Source organism: Rhyacophila brunnea, unplaced genomic scaffold (genome assembly GCF_057557595.1).
Source record: "Rhyacophila brunnea isolate RB1 unplaced genomic scaffold, BYU_Rbru_1.0 scaffold_22, whole genome shotgun sequence".
Lineage (NCBI taxonomy): Eukaryota > Metazoa > Arthropoda > Insecta > Trichoptera > Rhyacophilidae > Rhyacophila > Rhyacophila brunnea.
Window position 1 is genome coordinate 20,444,061 of NW_028232882.1, and position 18,666 is coordinate 20,462,726.

The 18,666-nt window shown below is 33.2% G+C and overlaps 1 protein-coding gene across 4 annotated transcripts in view; it reads left to right on the forward strand.

Annotated features, from left to right (window-relative positions):
- The window catches only part of LOC147070184 (uncharacterized), a 32,198-nt gene extending 28,732 nt beyond the window's left edge, over positions 1 to 3,466 (forward strand). For 2 of the 4 annotated variants that reach the window (XM_085949934.1, XM_085949936.1), the window contains exon 12: positions 1,679 to 2,660. In XM_085949934.1, coding sequence (XP_085806060.1) covers positions 1,679 to 1,858 — 180 coding nt within the window. In that variant the 3' untranslated portion in view covers positions 1,859 to 2,660. Of the gene's footprint in view, positions 1 to 1,678 lie in introns of all 4 variants that reach the window. The other 2 variants (XM_085949935.1, XM_085949933.1) reach the window with 2 other exon arrangements.
- Positions 3,467 to 18,666: the final 15,200 nt, after the last annotated feature.

The following is an 18,666-nucleotide window of genomic DNA, read 5'->3' on the forward strand; positions in this document are numbered from 1 at the left end:
TATTATTTTTAATTAAATATTTTATTCGCCAGATTGGTGCACAGGCATAGTTCTCTTATTATTTCTTTTTAATAATAAAGACCGATCGTCAAATCTCATCGATGTCGCAATTTGTCAATGCTGTTTATGCTTTTTGCGTCTCTGAATGTGTCGGTTTGTGCACCACTGATTTAGATATACAAACAGATTTTAGAGTTTCTGAAAATATCTGCAAAGCCATATTTCTCAATGACACAACAGTAAAACTTGATGGCAAATCGTATTGGACGCACGATATGTCTACTGCTCTAATTACACCTGCAGATTCACACATCCAACAATCTACGCTGATCATTAATAGTAATTAAACGGAACGATTTAACTCGATCGTGTTGAAGCTTGATTTGACTGGTTTATAACATACTCTCTGTGGCTAGTACATATTAACAAGCAGTCTTTCCTTTTAATGTTCTTTAATTGCTAATGGAAATTTGAATTTGAAAGTTGAAAATGTCCTTCTGAGGCGGACGAAATCGGTCCTAATCTATTGATTAAAATGGAATAAGTACTACAAAAAAAAAATTGCGTTTTATTAAATAAAAACAACAATACAATGCAGTTCCACCATGAATTGACAGTTAACAAAATAAAAGAAACTAATGGAAATTATTGGAGATTGCATTTGAACAAGTGACAACTTTCTAATTTATTACATTACAATATATTATTATGTTATTGTTTTTTTATTATTTGTTTAAATAATGAGTGAAGTCAGGCAACCTTCATTATGTGAAAACTTGTTTATCGGTAATCTTCAACCCAACTGTCTCCAATCGTCGACTGTGTTGCGTACGAAATTAAACGATTCAAAATGACATTTCACAATCGGGGCAGATGGTTGGCGTGAGATGTTATATCTGATTGAATTTGCAAGTCTGTCAATCAATGTTCCCTGTAAGGTGTGCGTGTACACACCTACCAAAATGTGTCCGCATACATGTTTTCATCCCCCGCACAGTCTTCAGACAAAAATATTGTAAAAGAAATTTTCCTTTGCCAGATTTTAGTTTTGCTAGTGTTTTCGCTTTGCCTAAGGCGTTGAATCGCCTAGGGCCGGTTCTGACTATATATGTATAAAAAACTAGGTACAATAGAAATGCGACAAAATTTTGAGAAAACTTAATAAGAAAATTATTTTTTGCAACACCCCATTTTTTATAAATGTTTATTTTGCATAAAAGTGTTTATATTGAACAAAAACAACCCAACATACAAATATATAAATTAAATATAAAAAAACGGTCTGCTAATATTTAATATATTATTTTATCAAAGAATACTTTTTTTTACTTTATTTCCAATTTTTAACGCCACTTTTCAGATGTTCTTCACTTCAGAATAGAAAAATTAAAAGGAACGTTGCTGTCAATGTAATTTGCGCTTTAGTTATTCGTAGATAACTTGAGGCGACACACTATCTGGCCAACTGTCTGGGCCGATGATCCGCATCGTAAAAATATCACTTTATATTGACAGTCTGTTACGAAATACAAACGTTTTTACGGTAACATCGGTACCATGCGATCTGTCATATTATTGATGTTTGACTTCATAAACTGTGGCTGATACAATGTTCATTAATTTAGACATTAGGTTGAACACCGGACATAAATTAATGATGTACATTTTCAATTTACAGGTACCCACCAGCAATACGGCAGTGCCCGTCCAAATTAGCGTACCTCAACACATAATGGCGATGGCCAGCAATATGAATCCCGGAAGTCAGCAGACCATCATCCTCAAACCGGAAGACGAAGAAGCTCTCATCCAGCAGATGGCGTCCGCCTCTAGGGCGTGCAATGATTCGCAATCATAGGGAAAGCGCATAGCTAATAAACACTAGAACAAATTCATTATTAGGCGACACTATCGTGAAGTATTGGACTTACTTAACCTTCAATTTTGTTGTATCATCAGTGGAGCATAGGCTAGAGTGGCAGCCTTGTGTCTCATGTTGTTTTTTTTTTTTTTAAATCGTAATGTCTGTTTAAACGCATGGAATAACGGTTTGAGCAAATGGCCAACAGCCCTTTTGGATTGTAATAATCGTGGAGGTAATGAGGCTTCATTTGACAATCATGTTTGCTGTAAATGTACCACATTATGAGTAAAGTTTGGTGGTTTGGGCAAGAATCGAGAAAGAGTGGGAGATTAAGCGATAAAATAGGCACAATCTAAACATCGTCGGCGGTAGCGACCATCGACAATATACCCATTAGTCCCGCATATTTCCTTAATAGTATTAACCTTTTCTATGCCTCACGATATTACTATGGCAGTATCTGACAGACCGCAGATTTTTAAAGACATCCGTTGAATGTAGAGCCAAGCTTAACTAAAATCGCTGTAATACCGATAATTTGTGGCTTAGTATTTCATAATTATTCAAACAGATGTCATTGTGTGTTTAATTTTTTAGATTATGCAACGACAGTGGCTAGTAATTTGGGTTTAAAGTCGAATGAGATAATTTGCGAAATTTGTATGTGCGGCCTGTCGATCACAGCTGAGGCCGTAGTAAAGCGAGAAAACTCGCTAAAGGCATAGAACCTGTAAAGAAGTACCACTACTGAGCCATTCGCCCAACCCGTTGAATCCATGCTCAGGATCAAATATACATTAAAAAAATAACATGGGACTTAGATCTCTACCCACGGTATAATAGACGGCTTCTCTTACATTACATTGAATTGAATGTAAAATGGTAAGTAGGTGATTAGTTCAATACTTCTCGATAGTAACCAAATATTCATTATACAATGTAATCATTTTCGAAATAGTCTGTTTCATTTTCATTCCAGATAGTTTGATGTTGATATTTTTCTCGCTTATGAGAATCGCAAAACTGCCAAAGACTTGTGTTTCTGTTTTCAACTACACCAATCATTTCGCTAATTCAACAGAAAGTCAGTAATGATGAAGCAAGTGGGAGCGAGGAGTACAGTCCGGCAGAGCGGTGAACGAAAGAGATACCGTCGCTTGGTTGTCAAAGATACAGGCATTGGGTTAGCTTCACTGCGGTCTACTAGAGGGGACGTCGCTCCAAATGCTTCCAAAGTATTTTCATTATCTCAAATTCTCGATAATAATAACCTAGCTGGAAGTATTGTTTACTGCATTTGGTTAAGTGAATGTTGAATGTACTCATAGATAATGTCTTCCACTTAATAGTTTCAATGTTTCAAGCCTTATGATGTTATAAAAGTAATATTTATTTTCGACGTTGTACATCGAAATTGTATAGACAGATTAATTGTTTCGATGCTTTGAATTAACGCTTTGGGATGGAAATATATTATTAGGTTATGAGTACCTAAGTGTTATCACGTGTATCAAAATATTTGGGTCATTTAATAAATATAAAGCAGCATGAAACCTTTTTGTGCCAGTGTAAAATAATAATATAACGTAATGTATGTAATTTAAAAAAGCAATAAAGAGTTTTAGGTATCAATCACGTTTGCACAATTAAAAATTGGCACGATGACAGCATATATGACGCATCTGATTACAGTGACGTGCGCTCAAGTGCTGTCACACCGACAAATTTAGTCCATTGTTTCATCATGGCGTACGTCAAATTACTTGCTACATTGCATGTATAGATAATATTTTAAACAGAAACCAACCAGCAGACCATGGATAATATACGTATACACTAAACTAATACGGTCATAGATAATAATCTAATAGAAAATCCATAGAGCAAACCACTAAAAACAAAGAGCATACAGTTTTGATGCGAGTTAAAAATGTTAAAAGTTGCAGAAAGTAAAAGAAATGTTCACTGATTAGAGCGGTGTGATGATAATTCATTGGTGTTTTGTAAAAAGGGCGAATTGACCAAAATGCTATTTTACAGGAGGATTTTTAACTTTTGACATTTATTTGTTAATTACCTGTGGATGATTATAAATATCTAATAAGTTTATAATAAAGCTTAGAAAGAATACTGTCATTATAATAGGCATCATTATATAATATTTTAAAAGGCCTAAATATGTCACATTCGCTTTTTATTCGTAATACTAAATGGATATTCGCCCTTACGATTATCGTTTTTAAGTACTTTCCTGTGGAGATACAAATTCGCCGTTTTTACACAACAAAGCTAATGGGGTACATATTGTATTTTCATTAAAATCTCGATTTAGCGAAAATGATTGATTCGCCCTTTTTACAAAACACTGACGATATGCGTGAGGTGACCTCATTTTTGGTCTGACCATTTCGGTAGATTTTGCTAAAAGTAATATTGATTTTTGGTACAAAACATTTTAAATACCAAGAAAATGACATTGCACATTTTTTCCCGTAACGCGAGCTTACCGTGAGCACACATGATAACTATGTGTTCGGGCCATAACCGATAAGTCAGACAAATGGTCAAAATTATAACCTACATATTATTCTATGTGTTTCTATGTAACAATCTATATCTTCTAAAATGTGTCAAAATCAAATAGGTTGAAAAGATGGAGCTTAAATGTATAAAATTTAAGCAAAACAAGGATCTCTGGTACACTGATTAAGTTAGCTGCAAGTGACTTTGCGTTGTAGGTTCACTTGCAGATAACTTCACATTACTGATATGACATTTACTTGCCAATTTGCAGTGTATGAAAAGATAATTTGCCACGATGAGTAGGTAAACACCCAATAAAACTACACTTCGGCATTATTATTTACCTGTAAGATTTGTGTAAAACTACACTCTATAATAAGTAATCACAATAAACCTAAAACTCTTTAGTGTTTTGTCTAACAAAGAAATATTTTCTATATTTGGCAAAGCCAATAATATAATAAAAAAATATTATTAATGTATCAATGTCACAGTTTTAAATATGTAAACAATAAAGTGCATTTTCCAAAAAGCAATTTATAAAGATCAAACTTTTAGATAAGTATTATTTTGTAATAATTGTTAATAAAAATTTAGATCTAAGATATCGTACATTGTAAATCCGTGTTGGCGTCATTGACCATAACTGATCTGTCCAAAGACATTGAAGAGAACCTTCTTTTATTCAGATGGAGTTGAAAGTGAAGCATAAATAAGGAACCCTAGTATACTAATTTACGTACACACTGTAAAAAGATATAGGAGCAATTGTTTGATGATGCATTAATACGTCCAGTGCTCAAATCACGCCTGGCGTGTGGCTATTTGATACATATACATTCACTGCTGACTGCTTAATTACCACATTTAATTATCATGCTAATTGCTACGCGCCAGGTGTGTCTTGAACAGTGATCGAGTTGTGGTAACTAACAGCGCTTTCGATAGGGGAATCACTGAAAATTACATGTGTCAAAAAAAGGGATTCTTCAATGTAACATGAAAGCAGAGAAATTTTATCTCGTAAATAATGAGCAGTTTATACTATAACTCCTCTGTACATTGTACTAATAACTAAATAATTCTCTGTGAGTGGTATGAATATATTGCTAATTCAAAAATCATCAATTTTCTATCACTTTTAAATTTTGGCATAGTTTGTAACGGATTTATTATATTTTCTATGTGTAAGGCCTCATTGGCAGCGTATTGCGAAGCGGGGCGTGCGGCGTGCATGTTAAACAGGTGTATACAATATGCACGCTCCGCACTGTAAAACGCTGCCACTGAAGCCTTATGCTACGAGACAAATAATATGTTGAAATGTCGTATTTATCCTTTCATTATTATATTATAAAACTATAGGGAAAGCCGATCCAAGGATGTTTGAAAAAATGTGTTATTTTTAGCACCTTGATTGTCCAAAGTCTCCCTATAAAGTTGGTACCTATTCCTATCATATTTTTTTTTGCCTCTGCTAAGGAAAATGTCTGACGTAATATTTTAATAATGTCAATAAAGTCATCCAAATGGCGAGAATGTCTTCTCAAACCTTCCAATAAACCTTCTTCACATCCGCCACAATATATTATAATTTATGTACGCATAAATAATTAATAACTATTTTTTCGGTGTGGAATGCAAATGTCATTGATTTCAAAATAATGTTTTTTTAAATCGGAACTGCGCATTTCAGGCTTCATTTTTTGTTAAATTATAACATGTAGGACATTTAAAGAATAATTTTGGCGAAGATTTTGAGTTATCAATATATTTAATGGCCATGTACAGATATTACATACCTTTCCTCTCTATCAAATACGTGTTTGTAGTATTTTTTTTATACAATCAGTGTCTAAAATATACAATAGAACCTATTTCGATGTGATTATTAGAGAATAATATGCTTCCAGAAATAATTCTGTAAATATTGACATTGTAAATGTTTTTTATATTTAAAATTGATGGTTCTCGGTGGCAGTTTTCCTTGAATTACATGAGCTGCTCGCTTGGTCAGTTCCAAAATCTTAAAGAGATATAATAAATCCTTACAAATAAATTCCATCATTGTATTTCTAACCCTCGGCGGTGGATTATCATCACAACTATTTAAATACTAAAAATGTGATAGGTTTAATTTCAATCATAGGTAGTGTAAAAATCAGTCAACGTTCTCGTATTTTAATCCATTACTGTCGGTTCTAATACATGTCCGTTATTATTGTATTAAAGTATGATTAAAGTGAGCTGTGCATTAAAAAATACTAAATCAGTGATTCTCAACTGGGTTCGCATAAGAATTTGTAAGAGCTTCCGAAAAAAGTACAACTTCTGTAAGTGAGTGAAAGAATCATTGATTAATCATTTCACGTTATCTATTAATTCAATGAAGCATTTTAAAAGTTAAGCTTAGTTAGATATTGGCGTGATTATTACTGTTGATCAATTTTATATTAATATACTAACAGAAAATCATTACATTATAATATATACATAATGCGGAAGTAATAGCAAAGATGTTTGTCATATATTTTTTACCCCTGTCGTACCTATTATGTGTCGGCAAGGTAGGGGTTTCACAACAAAGGTTTCTCTAATCAAAAAAGGTTATAAATTACTGCCCTAAATGTTCAATGACACACTGAATAAAGTTGTAAATTATGTAGTACACCGGTACATAGCTTTATGGCTGCAATATGTTCCTGGAAAATTTGTTAATGTTATAGTTAAAATTGCTTTTTATTTAGGTATTTCAAAATCACATTTTCAAAAATAAATGCATTCTGCACCGGGATCAATTTGATGTATGATGTTCATTCCTTATTCGCATTGAGAAAGCGTTTTTGATAAATCATTCAAAGCCGAGTAGTTCTTGTCAAGTGTCATTTTTGTTCAATTATATGATGCAGCTGTTCTTTGGGTAGAAATATTTGTAGAAATCTCCAATGGTTTATTTGCCCATTTGAAAAAATATTTATCCCGTTGTCGAAATTACTTTTTTTTTGGAAAAATTGACCTGTGAACGAAAATTGCACTATAAATTAACATGGCTGTTAAAACGAAGTGTATTGTACAATTTCAACAATTAAACATTAAAAAAAAACAGAAGTAGATACTGATTTTGACTATACCTCACTTTCATAATATGGCCTCTTCTCCTCTGAGTGAGGATCCGGTATTCAGGCCATCACTTCAATTCTGTTAAAAAACTATTACTTTCTGATGTCTTTCATTCTCCCCAATTTCAGGCCACGTTTTACTTCCTTGACATTCTCAAAGACACAAGTCACAGCTCTATTCTGTGTCCCTCAAATTTGGGGCATTTTACCACTGTGTGCAAAAATATCGCGGAGCTATGAATCACTTCTTCCCTATTAAAATCTTCTTGGATGTGTATAAAACAATCATTTCAAGATGTTTTAAGAATTACATGATAATGGTTTCATGGTACCTAAATGTATTTGTTTGTAGTGACAGTTTGGAGTGGAAGTAGGCTGTTGTGATCCGACATAAATAGTGAACACCATCCATACTTATTTGTTTTCATTGAAATAAGAATATTAAATTGCAGATGGTGTTAGTTAATTTGTATTCTTATTTCAATGGAAACAAATAAGTATGGCTGACAAAGTTTAGTGTGCACTGTTTATGTCGGATCTTAATGGCCTACCCTACCCTTCGTAACTGTTTGTTTGAATATAATGACATTGTCCAGTCGTCAAACAATCATTCGAATCTAATTAAAATATTTAAACTGTGTGACGTCTCAATTTAGTTTTGATATTAAATCGAATCATTAATATTTCGATATCCGATTTCATTAGCTGCTTATGAAGGGAACTTATTCTCTCTTTGTATCTAATAAGAGTTACTATGGGGAGTTTTGTAAATATGATGGAAATGTTTGCCTTTATCTCGACTCTGGGTGGTTGTTTAGTTAAGTCTATGAAAATTATTTAATTTTTATACACCCGTATTGATTACATATATTGTTTTAGTGTTACCAAATCAAAACATATTCAATGGCATATCATTAATATGTGTGACTCGATTTTTGATAACTATTCATAATACATAATAATTATTTTTAAGCATATTTATTTTTCTTCAAACATTAGTTTAAAATTATTTTTAATTAACCATGAACACACTTTTCACTGTATCATTTTCAACTCTGGCAATAGAATTTTTTCTATCGTATTGAAATTATCTACTACTTACTAAATCCTATTCCAGATCAATACAGGTACTACAACTGTCTGTATATAAATTACACAATTGTTTTTAAAAATTTGCAACTTTGTTAAAAATGCAACGCACTAAATAATTATTAAATTAAATTTAGTTTGGACAGTTCTCGTCCTATATATTTTTGTGCTTTAATCAAAAAATATTCGATGATGAAACAAAAAAAAACTTCTGTAAATCATGCTCTCACTAATCGTCAGCTGAATGGGAATTATTTATTTCGACTGTGGAAAGGAAAAAGGGCATAATCCACACAATTCAATTTTTACAGGATTCACAAAAATATTTAAACGTCAAAGTTAAAATACAAAAAAGATATAACCTAGAAGTGCATGATAATTAATAATTTGGTTTTTATATACTTAATCCAGTGGTCTCCAACCTTTATGTTACTACGCCTCCCTTTAAAAAAAATCTAATCTTGGCGCCTCCCCCCCTTTATTTCATTAAATAATACAGACACTTTTTTAACACACAAATTTTTACTACTGACTTATATTAAATTCATTTTTTAATTATTTTTTTTTTCATGCGACGAATGAGCTTATTTATTACCACAATCAATTTTAATAGAAGTCAACCAAATTCATCATCGTTCATTGACAAAAATTAATGGATTCTATCATGGGCTCCACATACTGAATAGGGCCCACAGACCAGGATCTTTCACCCATATATTTAAAATATTTAATAGCCCTGAAACAAAGCAGCGCCGCAGGCGACTTTTTTTACTATTAATAAAATAATATGAAAAATGCATTAGCAAACTAACCAAGAACTCAGGAAATAGATTTTTGTTTGCTTCAATATGTCTGGCGTAGAAATCATTTAAAAGTGGAGAGATGAAGTTTTATTTATTTGTAGATATAATGGTATAAAAATTAATTTATTAAAAAATTTTGGCGCCTCCCCTGGCAATAGATCGCGCCTCCCCTGGGAGGCGCGCCTCCCAGGTTCGAAACCGCTGACTTAATCTGACATTAATTAATGACTTAATTAAAAAAAACATAGAAAAATGATGGTTAAATCGTTTTTCCCACTTCAATTCGTTTTTTTTTTTTTTTTAAATTGATAGTTTAATATATTAAATCGGCATTTTCAGCTACATCCTTTGGACACGTGTATTTAGTTGTGTACAACGTTATTATGCAATACAAACAGAGTTATGACCTTTTTCCTTCCTACAGTCGTGTAGATAAATGTATAGATCATATTTTTGTAGGCGTATTGATGAAAATACTTATATATAAATGTGTTTATATAAATAATAAATAATTTCAATTGGATTTTTCAAAGAACACTTGTGTAAAAAATTTCACATGTGAGTTAGAATAGTTCTGCATTCAGCTGATGACTTGTTTGTTTGTATGTTCATTTGCAAATGTGCAATTTTTAAACAATAGTTATTTGTTTATGGGCAGATGTATTTTAGTCTGGACTATGCATTACAATGCGACATCCTACGTATAATTGTTTATTACCAATTTATTGTGACAGACAGTTATTTCGTACTAAAATATCTCTTAACTTGAAATAGAAATCCACTGTATCATACTGGAATATGTATTTAAATCTGAAGCTGAGAGGTAAACTGGGTTATTCGAATAAAACAATATTTTCATTCGAGGCAAAAAATTTAATTCTGTTTTTATTTTTATTCACCATTCATTTGTTTAGTGATCAAAATTGGTTACGGCATCATACCCCGTTTACATGTGCATGGATTTACTGCTGACAGTACGTATTATCGCAGCCATAACGAAAAAATGTACATGTAAACATGTATTATTCTGCAGTTGCAAGATTGCATGCAGGAATCAAAAAATTTCGGAAGCTTCTGAAGCTTTTTTCGATCTGCCCCTGCGCAGTAGAACGGTGGTGGCGAACCTACCGGTAAAAAAAACGAACTGCACTGAGGCCGATTTTTACGACAGTGTCAAATAGTACCATAAAGTGACAACATCATGTCTCGCATACTCTTGAAGAATGAGATTGGAGAGAGTCAGCACTTTTACGTGTAAACAGTTATTGTCACGATAGTTTAAAATACACTATTGCTGCCAGTAAATCTATGCACGTGTACAGGCGCTATAACATTCAGTGGTGAAGAGTGGATGTAGGTCGTAGAGATCTGACATAAATAGTGCACACTAAACTATTAAATAAGTCATATTTATTAATTGTTTTCATAAACTTATTTTTCTCTGAGATTAAATTAATATTCTGTGAGAACATTGTATTGTATGATCATTTTCAAAGATTTTTGCTTTAAATGTGTATGGGTGGTGTCAAATTGTTTTTCTTTCTTTCAATATACCAGTTTACACTCCTGGGTCCAGAAATGGCTCACGAGGCAGTCTGACTATAGGGACGATAGTGTTGTGAATGGTGATTGGCTAATAGGGAGGCAATATTTAAAATGACTAACCTATAAAACCGGTCTTATGTAAATCATTTGACATTAATTACTTGATAAGTTTAATATAAATGTACTTTTTTGTATCAATAGATAAAACTGATTATTATAATAAAAAAAGCTTTCCGTCCCCGACAAAAAAGCATTAGTTATTTAATTTATCTATAATTATTATTTTAGTGATGTCTATTTTTAAGTTGTAACTATTTATTTTCCTGTCGACTACTCATTATTTTTCTTTTATAATTCATGTATCCACTGTATCTTGAAATTGCATTTCAATTCTTGGCAGAATTTATGAAAATATTTTATTTTTAAACTATATTTTCAAAATTACTATAATAAAGATTTTTATACAATAAACTGCTGTTACTTATTTTAATTTACCCATTTGTCCAGTACTGCATACCATCTGAATTATTTATAATCTCATCCACAGAGATGAAAACTTAACAAACGTAATGTGAGTATATTCTATGTATTTACCGTCATAATACGCTGGCATGTGGATATGGGCTAAGCGTTTCTTAACCTTTTTGATCTGCAACCCAATTTAGGGTAATTTATTTTGGTTCACGACCCAAGACAAGATAAATAAAATACCACGTACTGACAAAAATTTGTTTTATTTTAACCCTTTGGCTGCTACGATGTTGTGCAAAATCCGGTCGAGGATTGCTACCAATAATTGTCGATAAATTAAAGTATTGTATTATTTTTAGACACCTAACCACTCTAATTGATTCTACAATATGCGTGATTTGTGAAACAGGTCTTCATGGTGTTTGTTTATTGGAACATTTAAAATATGTATTGCAAATGATTTTATTTCATTATTTTTTTATAAATGAAACTGTTTTTAAATAGCACAAATCCACTCTACTTTAAACACTGAGTTGAGTAAAAGTCTTTCCCATTATTTCAAATGCATAAAATAAAATAAAACATTGTCCTTCCACCAAGAATTTGACTGTAAACAATTTTTTATATGGTAAACTGAAATTTGTATTTGGAATTATTTTTATTGTAAAAAGGGTGATGCCATGAAAAAAAATACAATAGTTATAAACCTACCCAGTCACAAAACATATATGAATCGGGTTATATTGCACAATAATAAAACTAAATAGATAAAACAATGTTTCGTACCACTGGTGCAGTAGTATGTTCCCAAATTAACTTAACATTTCAGGCATCAAAAGCAAAACGACGATCGTTGTTAGCATTTCTGGCCATTATCAAAAACAACGATATATCGCTGCGTAGCATTCTAAGGGTTAATAATACTAAATACAGTATAATGTTTGAGGCTTTCACGGTTTGTTTTTATCGTAGTAGATTTTTGGGTTGCCACCGTGTGTCCTTCTTCACCCACCAATACCATTTCCAGGATACTTCAGAAACACGAAATTGAAACAATATTCTCAACATCGACAAAGGTCCGAAATATGTCAAGACCAGTAAAGGACTCGGCAGGTGTATACCAGTTAAGCTGTCTCGGATGCCCGAAAAAGTATATAGGCCAAACTTCTAGAACGGTAAAGAAGCATGTGAGTGAACACGAGAGGGCATACCGACTTAAACACTACACAATGTCAGCAATTGCCGAGCACTCGATGGATACAGGACACAAATTTGACTTTGAAACCAAAATATTAGGTAGGAATAAAGGATATTTCGCACAATTGGTAAAGGAGGCAATCGAAGTCCATAGAAACCTTGAAAATATTAATAGGGATGATGGAGTACGATTAAAAACGTCATGGTTTCCAGCACACTATCAGCACAATCCACTATTCGAAATGGTATCTCTGGTTGTAACGATTGAGACATTACTCTGAGCAACGTTTGCTCTAAGCTAACCAGATTCCTTTTGACATTCTTAGAGGAACGTTTACATTCATATACCTACACTACATATCATCATAAAACATAATTTCATCTCATGATAATGGCCTCTGCAACGAGCCCGAAACGTCGAGGAAAGGAGGAAGAAGGACACGGTAGAAACCCAAAAATCTACTACGACTAAATACAGTTTTGGTAAACAACAGTGTTGCCAGAATATTGTTTTGTTGAGAATATTTTGTGACCCACTAAATATACGAGGGTGGGTCAATAAGTCCTTAGAAAAGCCGACAGGTGGCGCGACTAGTACTGTAAGCGGTTTGTTTTCATGCAGCGGCACTACCGATTCAGTATGCTGCGAAGTTTCAATCAGATTGGTCGGGTTGTTGTGTGTTTCTCGTACATTTAAAAAAAAAATTTGCTTGTTTACAAAAATGGAGAAAATTGAGTTTAGAGCTGTTATTAAACATTTTAATATAAAAGGGTTAACAGCAAAGGAAATAAAAAATGAGTTGGATTTAGTTCACGGCATATCTGCTCCTTCACTTGCAACTATTTATAACTGGTTAAATGAATTTAAACGTGGTCGTACATCAACAAAGGATGAACCACGCTCAGGACGTCCTGTAGAGGTGACTACACCAGAAATGATCAATAAAATCCACAATATGGTGTTAAGTGACCGAAGATTAAAGTTGAGTGAGATAATTGAGGTTACAGGGATCTCAAAAGTTAGCGTCATTTCTATTTTACATGACAAATTGGGCATGAAAAAAATTTCTGCAAGATGGGTGCCGCGTTTGCTCACAGTCGACAATAAACGCAATAGGGTGGTGGCCTCTAAAGCCCTGTTGTCGCTCATGCAACGCAATCCGGATGAATTTTTTCGTCGCTTTGTGACTGTAGATGAAACATGGATACACCACTATACTCCCGAGACGAAAGAACAGTCAAAGCAGTGGATTGCGAAAGGCGAACCATGTCCAAAGAAGGCGAAAACCGTAAAATCAGCTGGTAAGGTTATAGCTACTGTATTTTGGGATGCACGTGGAATTATTTTCGTTGACTATTTGGAAAAAGGAAAAACAATAACAGGGGATTATTATGCATCTTTATTGGACCAGCTAAAAAACAAAATTGAAGAAAAACGGCCTCATTTAAACAGGAAAAAAATCCTCTTTCATCAGGACAATGCCCGTGTTCACACATGTTTACGATCAATGGCTAAAATTGAAGAATTGAAGTTCGAATTGATCGACCACCCACCGTATTCGCCAGATTTAGCCCCCAGTGACTTTTTCCTTTTCCCAAACTTAAAAAAATGGCTAAGTGGACAACGTTTTTTTCAAATGAAGAAGTCATCGATCGGACAAATGCTTATTTTGAGGACCTTCCGAAAACTTATTTTTCTGACGGTTTAAAAAAAATTGAGAAACGTCTAACCAAGTGTATTGAGCTCCAAGGAGATTATGTCGAGAAATAAAAAAAAATTCAAAAATAAAAACTGTTTTAATGCTTTTTTCTAAGGAATTATTGACCCACCCTCGTACCAATCTACACAATTTTGGGTCAAGACCCACAGGTTAAGAAAAGCTGGTCTAAAGGGTCGTTCGTCAAATATTGAAGCTCGATTTATATAGGTATATTAGTTATAGGGGCATCGACACACAGTACTGCAGTTGTAGCGCGTCGACGCAGGTCTTACTGATTCCAAATGCATCCAATTAGAATCTCCGGTTGGATAAAAAAATCCAAAAAAGCCAACTGCAGTGTCGTGTGTCTGAGCCCTAAGGTCTTTGATGACTGAGCGATAACGGATAGCGATAATGAAGTAGTGGGTCCAGTGTTGCCATATTTTGAAAGTGGAATTATAGTACAGTGCCTTCAAAATTATAGTATTTCAACAAAAAATATAGTACGCGTTGAGTGACCAATAATTTTCTGCATTTTCAAAAAATTAAACGTGGGGTAATTAACGTCTTGTTTTTTTAGACAAAATATCCATGAAGGGTAATTAACGTCTCGTTTTTTTAGACAAAATTCAAATGTCAACTCAGTGGTTTCCAAACTTTATGTTACTACGCCTACCTTTAAAAAATCTAATCTAGGCGCCCCCCCATTATTTCATTAAATACACCTTTTTAAATAGTCAAAATTCGTTCATCGACAGATGGATTCTATTATGGACCCCACATCCTGGAGCGGACCCTCCGGGGCAGGATTTTTCAACCATATATTTAAAATATTTAATAGTTCCGAAACAAAGCAGCGCCGCAGGCTACTTTTTTTGCTATTAATAATAATGTGAAAAGTGCATTAGCAAACTAACCAAGAACTCAGTAAATAGATTTCTGTTTGCTTTAATATATCTGGCGTAGAAATATTTAAAAGTGGAGACATGGCGAACTGTTTTTTCGTCATTTTGATTTCCTAAGCTCCAATTTTTTATGAATGCCTGACCCTTGTCGTTTAAAATCAGTGAAAGCATTAGTGGTCCTTGGATTGATTTATTCACTCATTTTGTTACAATTTCAACCAAATAGACAAGTTTAACAACAAAATTACCGTTCCTAAACAAATTCGCCTCAAATTTCAACATCATGATTAATTTGACCCTTATATTTAATTTTTTTACGAGATAGCCATTACGCTTGACAATAGTATAGAAGTGAGGGATTATAAAATTAGTCTCAATATTTGCAGAAAGGTTTGCAAACAACCTTTTATACGACTATGTTTGTGTAGTTTATAACTAGCGGCCGTTTTACTATAAACTATGCATTTGCAAACTGCAAACCTGTGGCTACATTAATTGTGTTAAACTTTTCGCGCCTCCAGTTTGGAAATCGCTGTGTTAAGTAATTTACGTCACCTTTTTTCAGACATGGGGATTATTTTTTTTTGCTTCTCATGGATTATGTTTGGCGTTGTTTTTCTTCTACTGGGAACTTTTTTCCGATTTCTCAAAATTATAGTATTTTGGGCGTACTATACCTATTTTATATCGTACATAGTACGCAGGCGAAAATTATAGTACAAATACTATAATTATAGTACGGTTGGCAACACTGAGTGGGTCTCGGGTAGGGCTGTCATAAAAGAAAAAGTATCAATATTCTGGTATAGGTATCGTATCGGAAGAAAAGTATCAAAGTATTGATTCTCTTTTAACGATCTTAGTCTAGGGTTCGAATCCCGGATCTGGCAGTTGTTTTTTCAATATGTGTTTGAACCCACCACCTAATAGGTTGAATAAATGGCTAACATCTTTGTATTCTCGTTAAAAATATATATAAATTTGTTAAGAAACTTCTTTGTGAGGCTGCCAAAATCTACATTCGATTGTAGAGCCAATAAAGTTATAAGTACTTGTAGTTTTTTTTTAAAATTGAAACCTGATTAATCAAAAATATTTTCCATACAATAGAGAAAACTTAAAAAACTAAATTTTAATTATAAACATATTCATAAAATAATAAAATAAGATAAGAAGTACTAAAACAACAAAAATACTGTTCATCGATTGTGAAATTCCTATATCTGTAATTATTTTAACAGAAATGGTACAGCCATTATAGTAATTTCCCGTATTTGAACGTTTGAGGAATTAACCTTTTTTTAAATTGTTTATCCTTGACTTTTTTGAGAATAAATTGTATTAAATTGCAAACCTCATAAGCTTTCTGCTAGGTGCCTCAAGTAGGCAGATATTCACCTTAAGATACCTTCACATTACGAGGTCCTATACCCATGCTACATCTTAGAGGCTGTGATTGAGAATCCCTGACAAATAATCACAAAAGACCAAACTTAAGAAGAAATATTTTTTAAGAAATTTCGAAAATTCTCATTTCTCCACAAATCATCAACGGGATTGTCGAGAAATTATCAATATAGCTTAGTGCCGACCACAATCGAAATTTAAAGAAAACTGAATAGCAGTTTTCAAGAAAATTTGATTTCTCGGTAAAAACAAAAAAAAAATACTGACAAGAAAAGGTCATTGCATAATAATGTCGATTTATTGAGAAAATAAATAGGTACTCTTGATTTAGAGAATTCTCTAATCTCGAGAAATCACAAGCTCTATTTCAACTGGAAAAAATTATGTCTTGATATTATTGTTTTGATTGAAAATTTTCACGCAAAATAAGGTTTGTTCATTTCAAGTTCAGCATTACTATTTATATTTATACAGTGGCGTACCGCGTAGTAGGAATTTACCTATACTATTCATCTTCACGATTCGATATGGATCATGACTGCCTCCTAAAGTTGTTTCCTCAAATTTCACAGTTATTGAGAAATGGTTGTAGGATTTTTGCCAACGTAGGTACTAGGTTCGTTCTTTGTGTGCGAATGCTGGAGCGGGTCTAGGACGATTTGGCGCCGGGACAACTGGACGCCACGCATTTCGAAATTAAATAGACATTAGGTACTTACTTAAAAAAATATTTATGTAATTGTGCCGCAGAGGTGGATACGAGCTTTTATATTTTTTTTACGAAAACAGTTTATTCGATGTAGACAATTATAATAAATACCCTTTTCTGTCGGCGCATCGGTTTTTCGATCCAATAATCATTTTGATACACCATTATCACAAACTAAGGTTATATGAGGTAATATTAGGTTGGGGTAGGTTAGATTAGGTTAGTTTATGTTAGGTTAGGTTTGGTTTGGTCTAAAAAGAATGTTGTAAAATCTCATGTCCACCTCTGCGGCACATTTACCAATATTAATATTATTATTTACATTTAAATTATTATATTATGATTAAATACCTAGTTGGCGAGACTTTAAATATGCACACGTAAATAATGATTTAATCGCGCATATGTTTAAGTTCCAACGAGAAAAGAATTTTTTTATTCTATATAAAGCATTAGGCATGGTAATTCTCAATACGCAATAAAAAAGACATTATGTTAAGAGAATGAATCAAAACCAACAAGTAGTAGATATAAACTGATTAAAATTCTTCGTCCGCGTTCTGTATAGGTACGTGTCTGCGACAGTGCGGCGTCCAATTGTCCTGGCGTCCAGTTGTCTCTGTTGGAGCACACATAGGATCGTGTTGAGAATAATTAGAATTAGTTAGATTGCCGTGACCCATGGCGTCCGAAGTAAATATTCTGCCACTCGGCGGACACAATATCCGAATAACCGAGGACGCTAGTAATTTTATTATTAATAGCTAATATCATTTGATTTGGATTAATACCAGAGGGGTATTCCGTTAGTAGATACTAACTTAGGTAATGCTATTATGTAGGGGAAGCCCGAGTTAAGCGGACCCTTAACAGAAAGATGATAAAAAAACAGATTAAATATTAAAATTATGATTCACTCGTATATTATAATATTATCTATTTTATAATCACATTTTGAAATACGAAAAATAAAGGCGTAGTACTCGCTTTACCCGAACCCCCCCTGGCTAAAGGAATAATGGTTCAAATGAGTAGCTAGTCATCAAATCCATTACAAAACTAGAATTCGGTCTTCAAGATCAGCTTGAATGAAGTCTTCCCACCTAATATATTTAATTATTTTCTTCGTTTTGATATTATTACTTTCGCTTCTTTGGTATGCTGGGATCGGCTACAGTGGCGCACCCAGGAATTATTATTGGGGGGGGGGGGGCCAAGGAGGAGAATGTAAATTAGTCCCATAGGCTCTTTTTCTTCTTCATATAAATATTTTTACATATTTTCACAATACATGGCGATATACATAGGGACATTTTCAACTAGTTGAAAATGTC